Genomic DNA, 24,090 nt, shown 5'->3' with positions numbered 1-24,090 from the left:
TTTTTAAACACTCCCAGGTCCTCTGGCAAAGGCGGAGGCCTCGCCTGTGTTTTTAAATCTGTTTATGACTGCCATCAGATTTCTTTTTCCTCTTTTTCCAGCTTTGAACTACAGCTTTTTAAACTAAACTCATCCACTCCGTTACTGATTGCAGTGGTATATCGTCCTCCCAAATTTAACAAGGACTTTATCAGTGAGTTTGGGGAATTCCTTTCAGGGCTTTCAGTAGATTTCGATCATTTTCTTATTGTTGGTGACCTGAATATTCATGTGTGCTGTCCATCTAAACCCCTGGTTAGAGACTTTGTTTCACTGTTGGATTCCTTCAACCTTACTCAGTGTGTGTCTGGCTCCACACATGAGAAGGGTCACACTTTGGACCTTGTCATGTCTCACGGCTTGGGTATCCACATCTCTGAAATTTGTGAGAGTGCGTGTATCTCCGATCATTGTCCTGTTCTATTTTCTGCCACTGCACATTGTTCTGATGCTGCAGTTAAACCTCCTTCACGCCGTCACCGGATCATCAATACCCATGTACCATCTCAGTTTTCTGCTACTTTTAGCAACTCTGAGCTCTCCACGGTGGACTGGATTGATTCCTTGTGTGCAGAAGATTTAACTGCTCTTTTCAACTCAACATGTACTTCTATTTTGGACCTCATCGCTCCCCTAAAAACACTCCGTCCCAAAGCTCACGCTGAACCCTGGATTACAGACTCTGTTCGTGCTCTCAGGCGCACCTGTAGGTGTGCTGAGAGAAAATGGAAAAAGGACAAGCTGCACATTTCTTTTAATATCCTCAGAGACTCTCTTTCAACCTATCAGAAAGCCGTTAAAGAGGCCAAGTCCTCCTACATATCAAACCTGGTTAGCAGTAGTGTCCATAAACCTCAGACTCTGTTTCATGTTTTAAATTCCATTGTAAATCCTTACACATCCACCAGCCTCACACCTTCTGCCACTCTCTGTAATGACTTTCTAAAGTTCTTTGTAAACAAGATTTCCTCCCTGCAGTCTGTCATTCCATCTTCACCTTCCAATCCCTGTGTTTTGTCTTTGTGCCATTCTGCCTTTAATCAGTTCGAACCAATCTCTCTCTCTCAGCTGCATGAAATAGTCTGCAAGGTTAAGACTACCAACTGTTCCACCGATGCTATCCCCTCTCGGCTTCTGAAGCAGGTTCTGGACTCAGTCGGACCTTTCCTTCTGGTCCTGATCAATGCCTGCCTCAGTTCTGGTTGTTTTCCAACACCCTTCAAGCACGCTGTTGTTCAACCTCTCCTTAAAAAGCCTAATCTAGATCCATCCCTACTCTCTAACTATAGGCCCATTTCCAACCTCCCTTTTCTGTCTAAAGTACTGGAACGAGCCGCCCTCACGCAGCTCCAGCTATTTCTTGACAATAACAATCTCTATGAGAAGTTCCAGTCTGGTTTTAGAGCTCGGCATAGCACAGAAACCGCCCTTCTGAGAGTTTTTAATGATTTGCTTTTAACTGTTGACTCTGGTTGTGCTGCTGTCTTAGTAACCCTGGACCTGACAGCAGCCTTCGACACTGTTGATCACAACATACTGCTATCCCGCCTTCAACATTGTGTCGGTTTAAAGGGCACTGTCTTAAAGTTTTTCCAGTCCTATTTGAATAATAGGAGTTTTTCTGTTCACCTTGGTGAACTGTCATCTCCCAGAGCTCCTTTAACCTGTGGCGTACCTCAGGGGTCCATACTAGGCCCCCTGTTGTTTATTCTGTACTTGCTCCCTCTGGGCGATGTGCTCCGTAAACATAATGTGTCCTTCCACATCTTTGCCGATGATATTCAGATCTACCTCCCTCTGAGGTTGAACTGCAATGTTTCTTTGCAGCCGCTACTCTCCTGCTTGTCTGACATTAAGACTTGGATGACTCTTAACTTCTTACACCTTAATGAAAGCAAAACTGAAGTCATTGTGTTTGGGCTTCCTAAAGATCCCAACTTCTCTCTTGACTTTTTGGGACCCCTAACCTCCGATTGCACTTCTTCCATTAAGAGTCTTGGTGTTATTTTTGACAATGCTTTTAAACTTGATAAACAAATCAGCTCTGTAGTTAAGGGATCTTTTTATCATTTGCGGATTTTAGCCAAAGTCAAGTCTTACCTTTGCAGGAACGATCTAGAAAGAGTGGTCCATGCTTTTATTACTTCACGGCTAGACTACTGCAATTCCCTCTATGCTGGCCTAGATCGTTCCTGTCTACATCGCCTTCAACTGGTGCAGAACGCTGCCGCTCGCCTGTTGACCGGTTCAAAAAAAAGAGACCACATCACTCCGGTTCTCTGCTTTCTCCACTGGCTCTCAGTTGCCTTTAGGATTGATTTTAAAATCTTATTGCTGGCTTTTAAGGTTTTAAATGGCACTGCACCTTCTTACCTGTCAGAACTCCTTAGTACTTATCGCCCCAGGAGATCTTTGAGGTCAGCCGACCTGATGCTTTTAGATGTTCCCAGGTATAAATTAAAGACAAAGGGAGAGAGGGCGTTTGCTGTGGCTGCACCCAGACTGTGGAACAGTTTACCTCCTCACGTCAGACTCTCCAAAAGCCTAGAAACTTTTAAAACCGCTCTTAAAACTCACCTCTTTTCATTGGCTTTTAGAAAGGTTTAATTTATTTGTTTTATATATTTTTATTTTATTTTTATCAGCGAGGTGTTATTACGAAATTGTGTTCTATTGTATTTTTATCTGTATTTACTGTACAGCACTTTGGTCAGCCTTGGTTGTTTTTAAATGTGCTCTATAAATAAACTTGACTTGACTTGACTTGACTTGACTTGACTTCACCAACTGGTCTTTCTCCCAGAGGTTAGTGTAGTTCAAGGTCAAAGTTCAATCAGCTCTCATTGTAGGCAGCTGTGTTGTCCTGCATAGTGCAGTGCATGCACCACAAAACCAAACATGCACAGTAAGGGAGGACGCCGGTGCGAGAGCTGACTGCATCTGTTCTCTGACCTCTGACTTTGTCACGAGGACTTTATGGAGACGCAACGTCACAAACACATAATTGTTTAGGTCAGTATAATGGGATGAGTTTGTCTACCAGACGAGGAATGACAGATTTGTTTCGGAAGTGTAAAACGATGCCTCTGAGCACATAAATAACATATAGATCTCTCTGTTAGATTTAGTTTCAGTGTTAAATAGTTGGTTTAAACCATTATCAGTCAGGTTCTCCTTGCACACCTGCAAGGACACACACACACAAACACACACCTTCCTGTGCACCATTGTCCATCCCGCCTCCTCCTCCTATTTTTCTGTCTCTGTTTCTCTCTCACAGCTGTTGTGTTGAGGTTACAGTACACCTTGTGGAGAGGCCTTCTCTTTCATCTCTCCCAGCGGTTTTATGGCGCTGTGTGAATGTGCTAGGCTTTTTAATTAGGCTCTGCACCCAGACAGGCCCCAAGGCTGAGGCAGCGCCACTCTGTCTGAAGCTCCCTCACTCCCTCTCTCAATTCCTTTTCCCTCTCTCTCTGGTATGTCATCCGCTGTAATCCGTCGCTCTCCGCGTTTTCTCTGCTTCTTCTTCTTTTTTTTTCACACCATGTCACTCATACACGCTCGCACAGATATCCTCTTTTTTTCCTCCTCTCTTTCAGCACAACAAGCCTCTGTACTCGTTTGAAGACAACGCCGATTATGTGTATGATGTCATGTGGTCGCCCGTGCACCCTGCCATGTTTGCTGCCGTGGATGGCATGGGCCGCCTGGACCTGTGGAACCTCAACAATGACACTGAGGTGTGTGCATACTCTGTATGTGTGTGCGTGTGTGTGAATGTAGCTAATACAGGCCGTGATGGGTGTGGTTTGTGTGTCATCTCTTTGTGTGTTGATGTGCGTGTGTTTGGTGTCCTCAGGGCCTGTTGCTGGGCCTCAGCCCGAACCACACAACCAAACATCCAAGACTTTTCCCTCCCATCAACCCCTCCACCACCAGTCCCTCCACATCCCTCCCAACACACACACACACAATTCCAGATTCCCCCGTGGGCGTTTCCCACAGACCTTGCTTTAAATCAGACTTTGACATCTCCTTATCCCAGCTCCCACCCAGCCATCCCGCTAACATTTCTACAACCTCTCTCCAATGTTCAGGGAACCTCAGGACCCCACAAACCCCGTCCCATCATCCTCCCACACAGTGTCCCTTCGAAGGGGAACACAGATGTGCCGGAGACCATGAGCAAAGCCCCAGCCCTCAGTCCACAGTTCCATGAAAATAATAATAATGATAAAAAAAAAAGAAACTTCAGACCAGGGGCTGAGTTTCGCAAGGCTGTGGGGCAAGCAGTTATTTTAAGACGAGTGCATTTAAGGCCACTGGAGGACACGTCATAGTATTAAACAGTTTGCAGACAGTGTTATACAGTGAGCAAAATAAAAACACAGCTTATTTTTCTTTTAAAGGTCGCACACACTTACAAAAAGTGGAATCAGGGTTTTTTTTGTTTTGTTTTAACACACATGTACAATAAGATACAGTGTAAAAGTAGGGACGCATTGACTGAAATTCTGGGCCAATATTGCCATTGATGTTTACAGTGCTTATGGTTGGGATATATTCTGGTACAGGTAAATTGCAGATTGAAGTCACCTGAGGTCTGTTTTCTTACCAGTTATGTGCATAATCCTAGCTCCGATGTCTGCTATAGGACAAACATGTATTAGTCAGCCAACAAAGGTCAAAAACATTAAATCTTTATTTCTCAGGAAGATGCTGTAAAACCTTTTGAAAGGAATCCGATATAGGTCAGTGAAGCTCACTTCTGAATGATGACAATGATTCGGAGATGTTGAGGATGTGCCAAAGTGTTGGTAGCGCTGCTGTTTTTGCTGCTGTTAGCTTGATTCTGATGCTTGAGGGAATGTAATCAAACTGTTTATTAGAGGGAAAGTGTGATTTCTAGGACACTTCAGCCTAACATTAGCTGGGATGTTAGCTATAATGTTAGCTTATAACCAGCTATTGTTGTTGTCAGCTGTCCGGAGACGGGAGGGTCGCATGTGTAATCTGCTGACAATAAGTAACCGGGATAATGTCAGGAATAAATCAGCCTATTTATGCACGTTTTTGTGTGTTAGAGTTCAGGAGATGAGGCTTGAGATGTTGGTAGCGTTGTCTCTTTCCTTTCCCTCCTCCTCTGATAATAAACCATACGTATGATCCTTCGAATCTTTGCTCTGAAGACGCAGGCACAAATTCAAATGTCCTTCCATGGACACGAATAGCCACGACTACTTTTTCTCCACAGCCTCCACATATGGAGTCCATGTATGTGGCCAGTCTCTAGCCACATATTTATAACGCTGTTAGTCAAAAGGGAGATGTCCTTCCCAGCTACTGTATTCAAATATGGTGGGAGAACATGGCGGTTTCCACAAACCGCAAAGCCACTCCTATGTATTTTTAATGGATTAATTATACGTTTCTGAACATTAGTTTGTTGGAAGATGTAATTACAAACTATTCAGTGTATATTTCAGAGTACAGTGTCCCTTTTTCCTTATTATGTAACATCGCAAATTTACTGACTGTACCTTTAATCTAAGCTAACTGTCATGGCTGCAGCCTCATATTTAATGGACAGATGAGCATCAAACTGTCGAGCTAAGAAGCAGAATCCACATTTCTTAAAATCATACTTTGTTACAACTCTGGGAGCAGAGTGGGCACCAAACCTTTGATCACTCGGATAAAAGTAGAGATAAAAGGATCCTCCTTTCTCCTTCTCTTTTGGTTTCCATGGAGACAACACCTACTCTCCATCCTCTCTCATAATGTTCTTTCACTCTCAGCGTCTCATTTTCTTCAGTCTACGTACATAAATAAAATTGGATTTGGTGTCGCATCTCTTCATCTGCTAAGCCCGTTACTCTCAGCCGGGTCCATCGGTAGCTGAGAGTCCTCCCTCCCTCTGCAGCGCAGATGACAAGTTTCCCAGGCTTCCCTCAACAGCAGCCTTTTCACAGACAGAGGAAGAGTTCATTATCGGCGGCCTAACTCGACTAACAATGTGCTTTATGAGAAACATTTGCTCAGACACACACACACACACACACACACACAGGCGGATGTATCGAACACATGCGCGCACACTGCCTCGCGCGCAGTCTAATAGCAACAGGCTTCCATTGTTATCGTCATATTAAAAACACACAGGCATAACGACATTAACAGAGCTTGCGCGGTGCGCCTGGTTCTCATTTCCAGTGCGCACACGTACGCGCACGCATGCACAACCAATTTAGAGCGCTCAGTTCGGATCCGCTCGTGCAGCATGCGGTTAGCGCTGCTTTCAAATACGCAGAAGCTCTGTGTGTGAGGCGACATGATGCCAAGGCCTCTGTCTCCACCGGTGACATATGTCAGACTCGCCTGCCGCATGTCAGGAGCAGTTCATGTAGACTGTGCACGTGGCTTCAGGGGGTTCTGAAGGTGCAGTGTGAGCACTGCTGTTCACCCACAACAGCAAAGTGAGTTATTACACTGTAAATATCCTGTTGTGTCTACAAGTTGTAATTTGACAGCTTTGTTTTTCTTACCGTCTCGTATAGCTGGATAAAGTGGCCCTTTATAAATAGTAAATTTGCTAAATTTGACCATAATGGTATAATGCTTCCATTTACCAATAAACTATAAAGGGAATCGTTTAAACAGCGATTATGGTCGTAAAAAATGAGGGCCGAGAGGCATGATTTATGCCTAAATGTTTACTTCACTGTATTTTCCTTTAAAATCAAAGGAATATGAGAGGAATTTAAGACTAAATTACAAAGTCACTCATTGACTTTTTTTTTCTTTTTTGAGGAATAAAATTCCCAAACACAAACAGCAGCTGTAACAGAAGCTGTTTGTTAAGTGCTCTGTTTAACACTCACGTTTCCATATTGCTGTTTATTTGTTTCCTGTTGATTCGGCCTGTTCCTTACCACAAAAGCACGATCCGATATCCCCGTGCTGGTGTCGATCCTGGATCGTCAAAACTAACGTTGGTCCAAAGTTCAACATTGCAACTGACCAATCACATTGTGATGTCAGAGTTTACCAGCACACCAATCATATCCTAACCTGACCTTAACCACCTCCTTTTTTAAAAAGATTTTTTCATGAGTGAACATCGGGAGGTTTTGGTCGCTTGCAGTGTTAAACCTCGAGCAGCATTAATTTTGATGATCAGGAACATAACCAAGACCAACTCGGGGATAGCAGACACACCTACGTGTTTACACACCACATTTTACACTCAGTTATCCGTGAACTGTTTGATTTGTTGTTTAACGGTGTGGGTTTGTTTGAACTCTTTGCCTGCCAGGTACCCACTGCCAGCGTGACCATTGAGGGAGCTTCAGCACTCAACAGAGTCCGCTGGTCTTCAGGAGGGAAGGAGGTGGCTGTGGGCGACTCGGAGGGTCGAGTTTGGATCTACGATACAGGAGAGGTACTCGAATTAACTGTATAGCTGACATGTGCTTACACGTTACTTAATTAAGACATTTATAGAATATTTGTGGCAACCTAAAAAAAGTGCAGGATAATGATTACAGAGTAATAATCGTAGCATTTCCAGAAATATTACACTCGGTTGTTTCTCATATGATGTTAAAATTTTGGCAGTGTGCTCTGGGCTTTTACAAAAAGTCTGCTGAGTTCATTTTTTTAATTCACTTTGAGTGCCGTGGTGCACGGAGCCAGGAGTTCTCGTGGGTTTAGTTTTCAAACAGTCAAGATTTAATTACCGCCTAGGTGCCAAAAGCTTGAGTGAACTGCAATGACCAAAGTTTATTGCCACATAGAGCGATTTTTTTTTAGTGCCTGAAATTTAACTTACTGATCTTTTTAAATGGATAATAGTTAAAGCTCATCACAAACACCTCTTTTTCACTTTAATTCTAAACAAAAACCCATCATGTGGTGAAAAAACTTTAATCATCATTTTATAAATATATACTTGCTTATGCTGTGATTCATGTGTGTTTGAGCCACTGACATTATTGTGTAACAGTAGAAATAAGGTTGTTTTTTTTTTCAGTAAAACCTGCACATACAAATAATTCATCTATTTAGGTCTCGTTCTTCAGTGTATAAAGCCCCCACTAGGTTCATCTGAGTGAAAAGAAACATTCACACTCTCCGGATGTCTCTGCGACCTTCAAACCAAAAAGTTGATTTTGGAGATAAAACTGACGTTTACATCAGATCAGTGTTTAGAACACAAGACGGCATTAAATGTGCCATTAAAACTATATACATTGGAAATACTGAGCTAATGACATTGAATCAAAAATCCTTTCTTTGCCTGTTCTCTGGAAATTTGAGTACTTTCCAAATTCCTGTGCACTGTCTGCAAACCTGAGAGTGGAAGATGAGACGATGATTCAGTAAAACATTGATCAGCTGATCAGCTGAACTTAGGTGCTCTGTAGCGCTGCCGTGAGTCGCATTTGGTAAGTTAGCATGAAGTCTGTCTTTAGTCCTTGTACTTTTTATGGGACTCTACTGTAGACAAAGATTTGATGTAGCCTGGACTTGACCTCAGTGAACACCTGAGTCATGTGTAGCCACTCATTTCAGCAAGGCGTTACCAATGGGTGACATCACAGTAGCTCCGCCCATCTTTTGTTCTGTGTTTCTACAAATTGAGTCACTGAAGTGGAATTCATGGTTCCACATTTGTGTCAGATTAGTGAATAATTAGCAACCAATTAACACATTTCCTTGAACTGGATGAGAACAATATGAGAGTACAGAGAGAAGAAAGAGAAACACAGTGGACAGTTTTCATTGTTTTACACACTTGATGTGTAAAACACACCTATTCTTATTACGGTCGTTCCCAACGGCTGGAATTTCTTGGTTTTTCAAATTTTATGTATGCAAATAAACAGATCTGCATTTTTTGACAGGGACATTCTGAACACAAAAGTGTGTTCAGTGTGTTATTTGTCACACAACAAGTTTGCATTTGAAGCTAAGCTTAGCGAAGCTAAACGACCAGAGTAGTCAACAGTACTGGTTACTCTGCGTATTCTGGACACTGCCCCCTTGTGAATGTACACAGCAACAACATTGGATCCCTGTAGGACCAGTGCACAAACACGCCTTTAACCATCCCTCATTTAGTTTATGTTTTTAAGGAGGCAGAGGCCAGTGTTAGTAAATCTACCCATAATTTTAAAAACAAACAGTTTAGATGGTTAAAATCCTGCTTGGCGATGTGTGGTCCTGCAAGCTCCACCCACAAAGAAAGCAGCAACCCGTAAGCAACCATAAGCAGCGGGGTGAGGGGTTAAGTAATTTCCCTAGACCTTTATTTAGATCTTTCTCCCTGCTTTGTTAAACCCCCTCAAAAAGGTTCCTGCAGTGGAAATGTTTGATATTTTTGTGCCCCATCTCTTTCATGTGAAACGGCCTCCACGTGACACTGCTGTCACCACAAAGCGGCCAGCCCGTATGTTCTCTCATGTTTAGAGAGCTCTGGTTAGGATCCCAAGTGAGTGCAGCCTAGCCTAGCTGCTCGGCTAATTTTAGCATCTTTTTTTTTGTTGTGTGGTAAACTGGAGAGGGGCTGAGCTGGTGGACTCCATGCTGAGTTCATGGTAACCATGAGAGTCATCAATAAGAGCGAGCGGGGCTGAAAGGTTTTATGACTCCAACAAGCTAAGAGTTTGTGTGTGTGTGTGTGTGTGTGTGTGTGTGTGTGTGTGTGTGTGTGTGTGTGTGTGTGTATTGTGGGTATTAAAGTCACTACAAACTCCCCCATACAGCTATAACTGGGAACAGCATGTGAAAAAAAGAGATGGCCAGCAGTTTCATCCAGAGAGCTGTGGTCCTGGGACTTAGAGCAGCCCTTTAGAGTTTTCCAGTGCAGTAAAATACCAAATACTGTTATTTCTGTTTTATTTTACTGAGTACAAATGAGAAAAAACTGTGTCATCAGAGATTAGAGCAGTTTTTATTAGGACCTTACTGGTATTGCTCTGTTTTTCCAGATCATGTTCCTCAGCATGAAGCATTTTGAAGCTGCTGCTGTTTAAAAACCTGACTTCAGCCCAGCCAGCCGTGTTTCTGAGCCTCTTGTCTTGCTGCTAACGCTGAAGTCACTCAGGCACCAAGTACACAACGATCTGCCAGAGCCCCCCGCTGTGGCCAGCCCAGCCCCTTGGGGGGTGGTTCAAAATGGCTGTCTCCCTCTTCCTGGTTCCCGATTAATTACAGCCTGGGCAGGCAAAGCGGTTGCAGGCATCTTGGGTGGCGACTTCAGTCCCACTCACTCTGACTCCTCCTGTGCACAACTCTAGCAAGACACTTTATGAGGAATAAAACACAGTTTGACATCTCATACTGGCCTCATGTTCTCTTATCAAACACCAAAGTGAACCTGTGACACTCATAGTTCTGTTCTGAATGCTTATACAAACACAGGCTTCAGACTGCTCTGAATATTCTGTTTGCAATGATTATTTTTACCTTTTTGGTCAGTATGATGCTGATGTGGTGATGTCACGGCTTTGGCTGTGAGTACAGAAGCGTTGCTATCATAGATCAGCATCATAGGCCGTGCTTCCAGTGACAGTATCTGATTGACCAATTTGATGTCTCAGCAGCAATTAAATGAACTATCAATGAAATTATGGAAAACATTTATGGCCCCGAATATTGAATCCATGTGATTTCATTGATGACTTTGCCTTTAGAGCTCGGATGTGAATTTCTTTGCTACTAGGAAGAATTAGTGATCGCATTGATTTTCTGGGAACTACTTTGGATCATTAAGCAGTTGTACAGGTTGCCTGGTGTGAGGGAGCCTTTCTGCAAATAACCACACAGGTCGTCTCAGACTGACTGCAGTGACTCTGAGCAAGTGACAGGCTTGTAATAATAATTGTCTTATTTTAGATCACCAACACGTTTATATAAGCTTGCACTGATGACTGCAACTCCTCTCTTTGCAGTAGGGGACTCGACTCAACTGGTTGCCAGCTGGTTGTATTGTGGTTCTATTCCTATATAAAAGCAAGGTTGCTGAGCTCGTGTGTCACGTTGTAGTTAAATTAAGCCCTGCATCAACTACGTCAATGTTTGTGGAGGAATTGGTTTCAGATCTGTGGGGTTGTGGGTGCAGGCTGAATGTGAGAAGTTAATGTGAACTGCTGTGTATTTGCAGAGCAATAGCTTTGTAAATTTTTTGCAGATGGCACCTGACAGCAAGTGGTTGCCGAGCTGGTTAAAGGTCGATCTGTGGTCATCTCTGGCTCCATCACAACCGATGAGCAGATGTCACCTGTCCAGTGTTAAAACAACTGAAGAGAATATGAAAGCTTCTCAGACACCGAAACACCGAACATCTGTTTACCATACTTACAGACACGCGGTTAAACTCTGGAAAATGATCACGGAGAACAACTGCTTTATCTCATGTTGCTTGTTCATGCTAAAAGTAATCTGCCAGGAATTTATGGGATTTTATGACATCGTTTTTCCTTGTGGAAAAATCTGGAACCGGGAGAAGCGTGGATTCTCTGTGGGAGTCCTCTATGTTGGCACGGCCGCTGTTCCAGCATCAGTACCAGGATCTGATGTCAGCACAGACAGATTTATTGCTCATTTCCTTCCGTTATTAAGTCATGCTGTGGTACCCGTATAGTGATGTACGCGATTTCCCTCACACCGTGTACCTGTGTGGTTTTTACAGCTTTCGGTGGCCCACACGGACGACTGGGCGCGCTTTGCCCGTACGCTGATGGAGATTCGTGCTAACCGTGCTGACGGCGAGGAGGAGGGGCCTATGGAGCTGGCTTCATAGAAAAGAAAGACTCCAAAACCAAAGTGGGCGGATCCAGAGACCTGGTGTGCTTCTGCTGGTGTCAATGTAGCATGTGCTTCTCACTCACTTTGGGTTTTGTTTCTCCACGTTTATGTTCCTCTCTTGTTTGTTTTTTATTGTACTTTTGCATTTCTAAAATCAAATTGTACCGATTTGTTGTTATTTATTCGTCCAACGACTTCAGGTGATGCGTCGCTTGCAACTTGTGAGCCTCCAGTATATAAAGAGCAGCAGTCTGTTAGCCTTATGGAGGTGTGTGTACTGTAACAATGCTTCGCACTACTGTAAAAAAATAATAATAATGGAGCAGGTTTCATAGACTAGTCATGTTTCGTTTCCATGTTCACTTTATGTTGTGCTTCTTTTTGTCTGTAGTAAGCCTGCATGCAACGCATTCCCAAAATATTCCAGATGCAGAAATGTGGGGTTAACATGGAGCGAGGTTATCACACATGGAGCTGCTTTATGTCAGTGTTCGAGTCGATGCGTCAGAAGCTGAATCGAGTGGTCCTCTGTACTCAGTGACAGCTTCAACTGTATATTATTTAATGAACTGTGACGATTAATAAGAGGTATATTGTAATTCAGAGTGATTGCTGTTCAGCCTGCTAATGTTGACTATTAAAGCAGAGCCCAGGAGCCGCTGTGTTGCTTTCATTTCCACCTCCAACCAGGAAGTAGTACTGCAAATAAAACCTCCACCATACTTACTAATACAAGTGTCTCTTTACTCCGACCACACATGTTGCTGCCATACGTTCAGTAAGGCACAATTATTACACACCACATGTAGCTCCTACAGTCTCTGCACCGTACAAGTTTAAATACAGAGCCATGGCACACGCACTCCTTCATATATTTCCACATCTGCATACATTTAGACCTGAACCCAAACATCTTGACAGCGGTGAACATTATGTACGGTCACAACGTTAACGCCGCGCCTTTTACATTCAAAACTTCTTTCTCTGGTCGTATTCTTCTGGATTCATTCGACCATAAATCGACACACAGTTGAAAAGAGCAACTCAATCAAAACAGACGCACACATATGAAAATATGTCTGGATTTCTAATATATACAGAAGTGCCACATTTACTGTATTTTTTGTGTGTAGCTGGTTTTATGATCATGTGATTAATGTGCTTTTGGTTATAAAGCAACACAAAAGGAAGACACTGGAAAAAGCTGCAACAGTAAGTAGCCACCGATATTTAAAGAAAGTGTTCAAGTGTATTTGTGCAAGCCCTTCTGCTGCTGTGTGCATACTGTGTACGAGTTTGGAGTGTAAACCTAACTAGTATAACACAACACTGTGAAACAAACACTGCGTGAGCCCTGTAGCAATTACACACTTTGCTAATCGGTGAGATCGCATATAGATGCTTTTATACAATAATTAGAACAAAATAACTTCAAATACTGTGAAAACTAAATGGACCTGATAGTTTCTCGGTGCTTTACGTATGAAAAACACTTCAGCTCCCCCCCTCAAACACACACCCGTGGAGGTTCAGGGGGTGCTCACGTTGGAAGGGGCCGCTGCCGTCGGCACCGTGTAGCGTGGGAGATGGAGTCCAAACTTGCTCTCGATGCCAGCGAATGTGGCCACGGCCAACCTGAAGCCTCCGATGTGGTCGGGGTTGGGCGCCGGCAGGCTGATCCGAGACTTGGGGGTGGGCTCGGAGCCAGCCAGCTTTCTGTGGTGTGTGGAGAGAGAGAGATGGAGGAGAAAGTGAGGGACATGATGAGAGAGAGAGGAGCAAAAAAAGAGGTAGAGACGAGAACGGAGGGAACTGTTCAACAACCTAAACACTGCAAACTGTTAACGCACAGGGGTTTTATTATCATCATTATTAAATCTTAAATTAATATTATCATTCGAAACGCTGTTCGCCACAGAAATAAACAATCTTAATAGAAAATCAAAAGCGGAACGGCTCAACGGTTCTCCCTGAGAGCAGAACTAAATCAAATCCCTCAAAGATTTCACGCCGCGCTCTGTGAATCGCTGCCAACACAGAGCGCAAGAAAAGGATCTGCTCGGGTCCAAACCGCAGCGAGCTTTCACTGGATCTGCAGCTGATTTTGTGTCACTGTGAGCGAGCGGGGAGAGAGGGCGCTACATGGAAAACGAATGAGCCGTCCGACCGATGCGTGCATGTGCATCGCGGTGTCTGCTGTCCATTAAAAGGAGGCAACCCAAGTTCCCCAACGGGGTTTAGAGTGAAGGAGTGAATTATTCTTGACAGTGACCTTCATGAGAGGAGGATGAGGCTCTTTGAGTCCCAGGAGTGGGGAAACGACACGCTGAGGTCAAATGGGTGCTAACAAAACTTGTGTATTTGAGGAAACTGTCAGAGGGACTGTGTGACATCACTGTGTGCTTGCATTCAGGAAGAAAAAGGCTTGTTATTGTTTCTGTGCGGTTGAAGATACTTACGGTCCTCCAAAGTCGATATAAAACCAGCGCTGCAGGAGTTCATAGGTCACCAGTGTCACCCCAAACTGAGGCGAAGAACGAAACACTCGAGCTGCAGTGGAGAAATGTGTTTATTTTAATTAATAAAGACGCAATTTACACAAACGCAGAACCAGATTGGTCAGTTGGTTTGGCCAAAATCATCTCTGAGACGCAAGGAGAGTGAAAGTGTCTGTTTATGCTTTATGTCTTATGATCAAATCAATGTAAATCTATTACAAGAATTGTGTTGTAATTGTGTTTGACTCCATGAGCGTACCTCCAGCTCCTTTCCAGAAAGCGCGGGGCCCCTCTTCTCTGAGAATCTTCCAGAAGCAGTCCATCAGGCCGCTGTAGGTGGTCTGGCCAGCACGCGCCGCCACCTGTAACCGTGTCTTGATCACGTCTGCCGGGGTCACCAGAGAGGCGGCCGGCATGCCTGCAGAAAGAACTCGAGAGCTTTCTAAAAGGTCGGAACGTGTTTGATTCTAAACAGAGCGCACAAAATCCAAAATCAGGCCCAAACAAATGAGATGATGTGCAGAAAGCAGCCATCAGCGATTTATTGAAATCTTGCATATCTTTGAAACCGCATCTCATCGAGTGGATTTTTAGCCGTCTTTGTTCCCCTTTCTGAAACACGTCATCTTGGATCTTTACCATCTTGCAGTATGTCTGCAGCATACATACACTATACACAAGTAGGGGCCAGCTCCTATCACTTCACCATCAACCAATCCAGGCCATTATTTAATCTCTACCTTTTTTCTTCCTTTCCTCTCTCTCCCACTTTTCCTACAGCCGTTTGAAAGAGGCCAGACAATGGACGGTAATGAGAGAAATGCACACTGTGCCCCGTGTGCCGCTCAAAGTGACTGGCTGACTGAAGGGAGTGACTGCAAGGCCCCCACTCCAGCCACTTCACTCATGAATGGGCCCAATCATTGATGGCTCGGTCATTACCATCAACTGCCCTCTTGACGATTTACTCTGACTTCTTGGTTTTTGTAACGGCAAAACGAGCTATTCAGCAAGCCTGATCAACTCGGCATTAGGTAGCCGACTGGCACCCAGTGGAGACTGACCACCTGCACTGAACTGAGGAGAGGAGCAGAGAGGAGAGGAGGGGAGCAGGCAAGACGTCTGAATACATATGTGTATATACATATCTACACACACATAAAACTGACTATCCTGAGACCTTTAATTCAGATAAAGGTAAACTTTAAACTTTTAAAATCATTTGACAGAATAAAAAGAGTCTTGATATACAGATGCGGAAACAGAACTTTATCCAAAATTTAAAAAAAGATAAACCATGATGACAGCATCTTTATCTCTACAAAATGTAATCAAACCAAATCCCCCACACAGTATGGGATCGACATGAAAATTGCATAGAAACAGCAGAGGTGTAGCTACAGGGGGCCCCAGCCCTCCCTGAAATTTTATTACCTGCTACTAGGGATGTTCAAGAAACCATACTGCCATGTTTTATGGAAAGAAAACAAAAACAAACAAAAAAATCATTGCAAATCAACTATATAATGTTATATAATATAAAGTCTGCAAAGTTTAACTGTTTAAGCTTTGAAAAACATGACTGGTTTTATATTCACATTCACTAAATCCTGAAACCTGACCCCGAAAGGATCAGTGAGACACTGCTCTTCACTTTTACAGTCATAACTAGACTGGATTTTGAGAGCAGCTGAATCTTGTGCTTTACTTTGCAGCCGTGTCTGCTAAAGCATTACTTCTGGAATTAGAAGAACACCCTGCTCCCAAACCAAATATCCCACTAGCTGTGATCTGGTTCTTGGTCCCTTCTGTGCCATCTCACTTAAAAAAGAAATCTGCAAGCATTAGAGACAGACAGAGCTCATGGGCTGCAAAACAACAACAAACGCAAAGAAGTGTTTTTGCGTAGCTGCACACATGAGCAACAGGATAAAGGACGTGAAGCAGGAAAACGAGAAAACTGCAGTGGACTTCTCTAACCTCAAGACCTGTGGCTGTGTGCCACTTATGTAAAACGGGAATGTTTCCAAGCTTTAAAAGTCACGAGAAAAATCATTATATTTGCAAGTGCTTTAGCTACAGTATCTACAGTAACTTGCTAACATATCTAACAACTGTGGGAGCTAAAAGAATCTCCTGACATAAAAACATGAATAATTTTCACCAACTAAAAGCAACTTTAGGCCTTAGTCGCATACTGTGTGCCTGACTGTTTTCTCTGTCTTTGTTTTGAGACAATGACGCCTCACACTTTCTCTTCACTTCCTTCCTCTGGAAGAATCTGCGTATTTTCCAAATATTTGAAATGATCTTCACCTTTTTTACTTAGTCTTAATGGCTCAGTCAGACTAGAGTAAAAATAAACCTTGGTTAGAAAAAGAAATTAGTTGTAGCAACCAGGTGACTGCAAGAGAAGACGCAACCTGTCTCCAAACCATCGCAGCCTGACTCAGACTGACTGCAGTCACTCTCAGGTAGATGGGCAAATGTTTGCAAATAACTGCTGCCAGATTGCCAACAACACGCTGCAATCAATCTGAGTCAGTCTGGGTTGATAAGTGCAAATCATCTGCACTGTGTCTCTTTGCAGTAGGGGGCTCAAGCCAACTGGTTGCAAACAAATTTGTAAATTTCTGTTTTAATTCTCTGAGGTTCTGGGTGGAGTCTGAATGTAATTAGTCGGTGTGCCTTTATATGTAAGCAGACAGCAACAGATTTGCTAATTTTGCTACATTTGTCACAGTTAATTGCCGTATTATCACAGAGAGACAACCTGCCAACTTGACTCCAATCAAGTGCAAACTGAGAGCAGGCTGTCTTATCGATGTTGATGCACCAAAGTGGCTTTTGAGACAGCGCTGACTGTGAGCGGTTGCCGACCTGGTGTCCAAAGCAAGGTTCAAGTAAAACATTCAATTTTCTGCCGGGAAACAATTAATATTCCCGCCATATTTCACAGTGACAAAACAAGCGAGTGGATATTTCTTACACCCCCACAGCTCGGCCAAAAATCCCCTCCCTCCAATATTTATCCCATTCGGAGCTAACGCGAGCTGGAGATGTCCACGCTACATTCTTCACAGACCAGAGTAATGCCTAGCTAAATAATGCTGTACAAACTGAGCGTGTAATTCAATTTCCTGTGCTGACTGTAAAACACTAATTGCCAGAATGCTGCAACCGCTGATAAATATATGTGAAAGAAGGATGATAAATGCGTCAAAGCAATGAAAAAAATAAAGAAGTCATGAGGCTCGTTTCAGTCTGTGAGCCGTGGCTGCCAGTCTTGCGGTGAGAAAGTAAAAGTTGGAAGCGAGGCAGGATTTATGATTTTTTTCCATGTTGCCTTGCATCAAAAAGAGAGTGCTGCTGACACATCTGAGGATTCAAAATAAATAGTCAGCCGTTCATGCCAATGCTGTAAAGCTTTTGAACTTGGCAGGGCTGTTATTAAGGATAAATCAAATATTTAAGCCTTTCTTTGGTTAAATCATCTTTTTATGCAATGGATAAAGCTCTTAAATCATAACTGATTGTTTTGCTGTTCCAGTTCTCCTACAGGCAGGACGGGACTGTTCACCCTGCTTCTTTAACAGAGCAGTACGCGCGACCATCTTTGTGCATGTGCATGCGTGTACAGTATATGACGACTGGAAAGCCTTCATCCCGGCCCGGTTGGCTGGCAACCGAGGCGCTTCCCTACAGCACAGCTCCAGAAACCCCAGTCCCCAATCACTGAGCTCTAATTAGCAGCTACCGCCATGGAGCCTGCGGTCAAAGGCTGCCTGGCTCCCAAACTCCGAGCTCTGCTACTGTTACTGCGGGCTCGCAGACGTCTGAAGCAAGAGCAGAGCGAAACCTGCTCTCGCACTTTGTTCGAAACGGCCAAAGATTTTATTTCATAAATGTCAGGGCTGTGCACGTCGCATCGGGGGCAAAGCTTTTAGCCTTTCGGGCTCGCTTGGAATGGTCAGTCACTTTATAAGCCAAAGCACTGGTTTTCAAGCCAGGGGCAAACACTAAAAGGCTAAGCTATTAAAATGCAACATGGGACTGTGTAGACTAAACAAATGACCTGCAGAGAACTTGCATAAAACATACCATCTGAGATCCAAACAGTAATGGGTAATGGCAGGTAATAAAAATGTATGCTGTACTGTAACATGGCCGGTTATAATGGTGGTGTAACAAGGGGCGATCCAACAGTGCTGTTTTACAACTTTACAGAAACTGCAGTACATATTTATACAATATAAATATATACACTCACCAGCCAATTTATTAGGTACACTTACATAGCCATTTTCTAGATTCCCACACACACAGCACTTTAGCTGCACACCCTCACACTCTGATGCACACAATGATGGCTGCCATCTTGCCCGTGGATACCTCAACACGCACAGTAATCTGCCTGAGTGTACTTTCACCTCCTGGAGGACCCAGGGGTCAAACCACTGACCTTACGTTAAGTAGATGACTCTACGGCTTAGAGTCAACAAGGTGCTGGAAATAGTTTCACCACATCCCAAAGGTGCCCTGGTGGCTCGAGATCTGGTGGCTGTGGAGGTCATTTGAGTACAGTGAACTCACTGCAATGTTCAATAAACCAGTTTGAGATGATCTGAGCTTTGTGACATGGTGTGTTATCCTGCTGGAAGCAGCCTGAGAATATGTATGTACACTGTAGTTGTAAAGTGATAGGATCGCTCAGGTAGGCTGTGGTGTTTAAACAACGCTGAACTGCCACTAAGGCGACTAAGATGTGCCAAAAATATTCCCCACACTATTAAATCAACACCAGCAGCACGGACTGTTAGAAAGCTGCATAGATCCATGCTTTCATGCTGCTTATGCCAAATTCTGACCCTACAGTCTGAATGTCATAACAGAAATCAAAGCTCATCAAACCAGGCAACCTTTTTTGAATCATATAGCATACACGTGTGTATGTGTGTAATATGTAATCACATTGTATATTGTCCTCTGATAGGAGTGGCACACAGTGTGGTTATTTATCTGCATACTTTGAGTTGTCGTCACATTCCTATCAGCTGAAAACTGTCTGTCCCTCCTCCTTTGACCTCTGACATCAACAAGATATTTTCACCCAGAAAACTGACGCTCACTGGATATTTACTCTTTTTCAGACCATTCTCTGTAAAAGAGAGGGCTGTGTGAGAAAATCCCTGCAGATCAACAGTTTCTGAAACACTAATGCTCAATCTGAACTTCAGCAGGTCATCTTGACCATTTTTACATGTGTGCATGCATAAAATGTGTGCCAGTAAGTGCTTACTATGCAATACATATACATATAGATGCAGATCTGTTTGGAGGTACACCACATGTGCAGGGGTCAGACATTAGACACTCTTCATTTGACAGTGGTAGACAGTGATTAAAATATATTAAAATGCACATACAGCAAAAGCACATATAAAATCAATGCTTTCTATTTTAATTCAAGCACTCTAGCCTCTGATCTTATATACAAACTACTTTTTACCTCTAAATTTTATACTAGTTTGTCCTTCCTTTTATTTTGAAGTGTAAAGGCTCCAGGGGATGGACGTACTTTACCTGCCAGAGCTCCGGCAAACAGCATCCTGGCTGGCCCTATTCTTCCATCCTCCTCAGTGAGGTAAGCCTTGGTGTGGGCGTAGCAAGGGAAGTAGATAGCCGAGAAGGGGATGTCCCGCAGAAAACAAGCCTTGGAACCCTAAAAAGAAAGTTAGCGAGATACTTTGGGTCAAAACACCGGGTTAAAAGTTGAGCTCCCAGAAGGAGAAAACAAAGACAAGAATAAACACAAAGGGGAGCAAAGAAAGATTAATGAAGCTCAGGGGATTTAAACCTTGATTTCTGGCTGAGTTCTCTGAAAATAAATTGCAATTTCAAGCCACAAAATTAAACAATCTGTTCCTGAATCACATATCCAAGCATCAACTGATGTTACCACCGTTTAAGCTACTTCCAAAAGACCCCTGCAACTCATGAGGCAGAATGAAATGTGGGCCGAAAACATGGCAGAAAAATCATGTCTCTCCATATGCAAACGATCAGTGCTCTCAGCGGCAGGTGAGGGGGCGGCTCCAAACGCAAAGCTATGAAAAAGAAAAAAAAAACCAAAGCAGAGGAAGGCAGACTGGCTGGCGAAGATGGATCCTTGTCTGCGACTGTAAACAGCACTATATCATCAAGCCTATAGAGTTTCCTGCTGTACTTTAAACCTGCTGGCTCACTGCCAGCTTTTTGACACAGCAGCTACAGTCAACAGAAGGCGTTTAAAGACCTCGCCAGAGTCTCCCTGTTTTGGACAGGCTTCATTTAACTCCCATGGGATAATCCTTTGGTTCCTCCCTGACACATACACACATACATACAGAGGATTGGCAGATACCTGGGCTATCTCTTTCCCTCTTTTTCTCCTCTGGCACTGCTTGTTTGCCTGTCCCTCCTGGCCGAGGCCCATGTGGCTGCTGAAAGCCTCGAGATCCTATCGAGGCAGGACAGACAAGCAGCGTCACAGGGACTGGGGATGAGAAGTTTGAAAAGCAGGTTTAAGGTGTTCAGTTGGGTAATGCACTGGTGGACCAGAGACAATGAGCCGCTTTACAGTAGTCCTTTAATACAGAGGTGAAAATTAAATGATTATTTTAATACAAAAATAGAGCCCGACCAGTATATGGATCAACAGATTATCGGTTGATATCATCAGTATTATCGATAAAGGTATTTACAACAAGTGATAAATAGAATTTTTTTTTTAAAAAGACGAGGAAATAACACCATCCAACAATTTAACGATGCTGCATAGTTTCTCCATCAGGGGGCACTCTACAACTTTCCTGTTGACAACACACATGCGCACACAAACTTGTTGTAACCATAAAGGAACTTTATTTTTAAATTCAAGTGTCATAATATTTTAGTGCTGACTACACCTAACAAATTTCAGGGAAACAGGATTTTGAAATCTCCAAATATCAGTCCTAAAAATCTGATATCGGTCAGATTCTAACACGAAATCCAAAGCTCTTACGTTACTTGCAGGTAACGTGATATACAGTAACTTCACATACATGAAACATTATCTGGTTCGATATCCCTACAGTGACAGCTTCTCCCACGGATGAATGGTGGCGCTAGAGCGTTAGTAACCATACCAACTGGTAGCTCCACCAGCTGAGGGTGAGCATCAGGATAATTACCCTGACAAAGGCAGCTCTGTGCCTGGGTGCAGCCCCTCCGGAGCCAGCCCGTCTGGGGCTTGCAGGCTGGAGCGCGTCTCCTCCCCACCTCTCCTCCACCACCACCATCGCCGCCAACACTGCTACTGCTTTCTCAATGCACTTTGTCTCCTCTCTGTGCACCGGGAGACGAATGCAATTAAGTATGTGCACGAGCATGAACACATACATGCACTGGCACTGCTAACACAGCGTTTGGCGGCATTTTCACAAACAGGTGAATGGAGACAGCAGCTATGTGTGGACACACACCTCACGGTCATAAATTACCACCCAAACACGGTGACAGGTAGACAGAGACGTGAGGAGGCTCCACGGTCTTTTACAGCCTCGTTAACAGAACCCAAAGGTTTGTTTGCAAGTTGCCACAGCAGCAGACGCATGGACCAATCACTAAATAAATAAAAGGAATATTAAAGTAATAGTCTAGTGCAATAAATAATCAGCAGACATATCTGAAAAATAGTTTACTACCTGGAATTTAAGGACAGACATGCTGCCACACACCAAAACAAAAAAAAGTGTCATCTTATTTAAGTAAAACATGACTAATTAATGTAACCACAGGTATTAGATTGACATTTTCACAGTTGATTGCGTTTACAGTTGAGGTAGAATCTCTCCCACCAAGCTCCATTAGGACTTATTTATGTAACTCAATTAGACATGCTCTGTTTCACCCCCGGGACTAATGTCCCTGTCAAGCCAGTTAAGCTGCTAATGTTAGCGTTAGCCACAGCTCATTCACTGGCTCCCCCCAGCTCTTTCTGCTAACATCTCACTGCTTCAAACAGACCAGGGTTAGAAGTCCAAATATTTACAGGAATAGTAATTATTGAAAAAACAGGACATACTCTTTGTAATACAACAAAGATTGCTAAATTAGCAACAAGTTATATGCTCAAATAGTACACTATAATTTTTAGCCTTGCGCCACTGAAAAATACCAATTATGGCAATTAAGGTTAAATACAGCTTTTAGCATAAATTGTGCCGTTTGTGGTTCTCAAACAGACCACAATGAATTGTCAAATTAAATGATAGCTGATGTGGGGTAAGGTAATGCGTATAATTGAACAACAGTTAATAGAAAAATCACATATGATTTAGTCACAACATTATTAAGGAACAATAGATTGTTGTGAAGTTGCAAGGCCAATCAAAAGAGAAAAGACAATCTAGGAGCAAAGAAAAACAAATCAGCCCGAGTTTCTGTCTCTTTCAACTGCATCTGAAGACGTACGAGTTTTAAATTAAAAAAACAAAAAGCTGAATATCATCCCTTCTCTGTCTTGGGAATGATCTCGTGTCTTGTGTTATAATGAACTTACAGATCATTTCTCTAGTCTACACACCGGCAAGTTTGAGTGCGACAGACTGACATAAAACCGGGACTTTCAGATTCTCCTCCCGAGCTAACAGATCACTGTACACACATACTGTAGGCAGCTCCAGTGTGTCCAGTCCACACAAACTACACCGTGACCTTAAATGGGTCCTCAGCAACATTCACTTGAGGGCTTTGAAGAGCTTACTGCAGTAAAGAATTTACACCAGAAATCTCATGGAAACTTTTCATAGACAAAGACCCATGTAAGAATATTTTGATCATTTACACCTTAGTGTGGACCTGAATTAATGACCCTAATCTTAAGTATATATATTTTTAAAAAGCTCCATATGAGGACCATCAAACAAAATATATACTAACTACACCTTCACCTCTCATCACAGAAGTCTTTCCCACCTTGTAAAGCCCAAAGAAGCCCAGGTCCCTGATGACCGACAGAGCGCTGACCCTCGGCCCCGTGGTGATCTCTCCTGCCACCTGCAGACGGATCTTTACTATCTCCAGAGGGTTTGTGAAGATCACCTGGGATCCTCCAGCCTGGAGGAACACATAAAAAACACAAACAAAGCGAACTTCAGAAAAAGGGAAACCCTCACTTTAATCGCTGCAAATTAAACCCAATTTCAATGACGGCTTTGTCTGTGCTTTAACGTGAGAATTCAAGTGTAGACCCAGATCCACTTAAGCGATTTCATTTCAACATAACGTGCTGAAATAAAAATCATTATGAGACAAAACTGCTACAATTATCTGGCTTATGATGTAATTTTAGCAATGTTGCAGCCTCAGCAACCAACTTCAAAACAAACATGGAGAGAGGAGGAGAGTACCAGGAATATCCAGCTGATGCACGCGAGTCTGTCAGCTGTTTGTCTTCATCACCCAGACCCTGCGGGGACTCCGACCTCTCTTTTTCTCCCTAACCTCTCTTTTCACATCATCCTCCAAACCTGTACTTGTGATGGTGGGCGGGGGGGGGGGGCACCACCACAGCAAGTTCAGGCTGGTTTCTGTGTCTTTTTGTGGTCAGCAGTGCTTTTAAGTGTATAAGAGGTAGCTGCTGTGAAGGAGTTGGGGCAAGACAAATGGTTAGCTGTGCAGTGGGGGGAGCATGGCGGCCTTTCCAGGACGCTTCGAG

The 24,090-nt window shown here is 43.4% G+C and overlaps 2 protein-coding genes across 23 annotated transcripts in view; one reads left to right on the top strand and one right to left on the bottom strand.

Annotated features, from left to right (window-relative positions):
- Window positions 1-19,906, top strand: part of dync1i1a (dynein cytoplasmic 1 intermediate chain 1a) — a gene marked incomplete at its 3' end in the record, with an annotated part of 77,338 nt that extends 57,432 nt beyond the window's left edge. For 12 of the 19 annotated variants that reach the window (XM_082520828.1, XM_082520820.1, XM_082520817.1 and 9 more), the window contains 3 exons: window positions 3,639-3,779; window positions 7,355-7,480; window positions 15,129-19,906. In XM_082520828.1, coding sequence (XP_082376954.1) covers window positions 3,639-3,779; window positions 7,355-7,480; window positions 15,129-15,275 — 414 coding nt within the window. Of the gene's footprint in view, window positions 1-3,638; window positions 3,780-7,354; window positions 7,481-10,031; window positions 10,530-11,734; window positions 12,557-15,128 lie in introns of those variants that run through there. The other 7 variants (XM_082520818.1, XM_082520831.1, XM_082520823.1 and 4 more) reach the window with 3 other exon arrangements.
- Window positions 12,581-24,090, bottom strand: part of slc25a13 (solute carrier family 25 member 13) — a 54,190-nt gene continuing 42,680 nt past the window's right edge. For all 4 annotated transcript variants that reach the window (XM_082520810.1, XM_082520811.1, XM_082520813.1 and 1 more), the window contains 5 exons: window positions 23,349-23,489; window positions 19,932-20,070; window positions 14,608-14,766; window positions 14,310-14,400; window positions 12,581-13,566 (listed from right to left, as the gene is read on the bottom strand). In XM_082520810.1, the coding sequence (XP_082376936.1) occupies window positions 13,380-13,566; window positions 14,310-14,400; window positions 14,608-14,766; window positions 19,932-20,070; window positions 23,349-23,489 (717 nt within the window). In that variant the 3' untranslated portion in view covers window positions 12,581-13,379. The remainder of the gene's footprint in view (window positions 13,567-14,309; window positions 14,401-14,607; window positions 14,767-19,931; window positions 20,071-23,348; window positions 23,490-24,090) is intronic.

This window comes from Aulonocara stuartgranti (genome assembly GCF_965226115.1).
Source record: "Aulonocara stuartgranti genome assembly, chromosome: 22".
Classification (NCBI taxonomy): Eukaryota; Metazoa; Chordata; class Actinopteri; order Cichliformes; family Cichlidae; genus Aulonocara; species Aulonocara stuartgranti.
The sequence above is the reverse complement of the archived record's forward strand: the minus strand, read 5'-3'. Positions and strand labels throughout refer to the sequence as shown.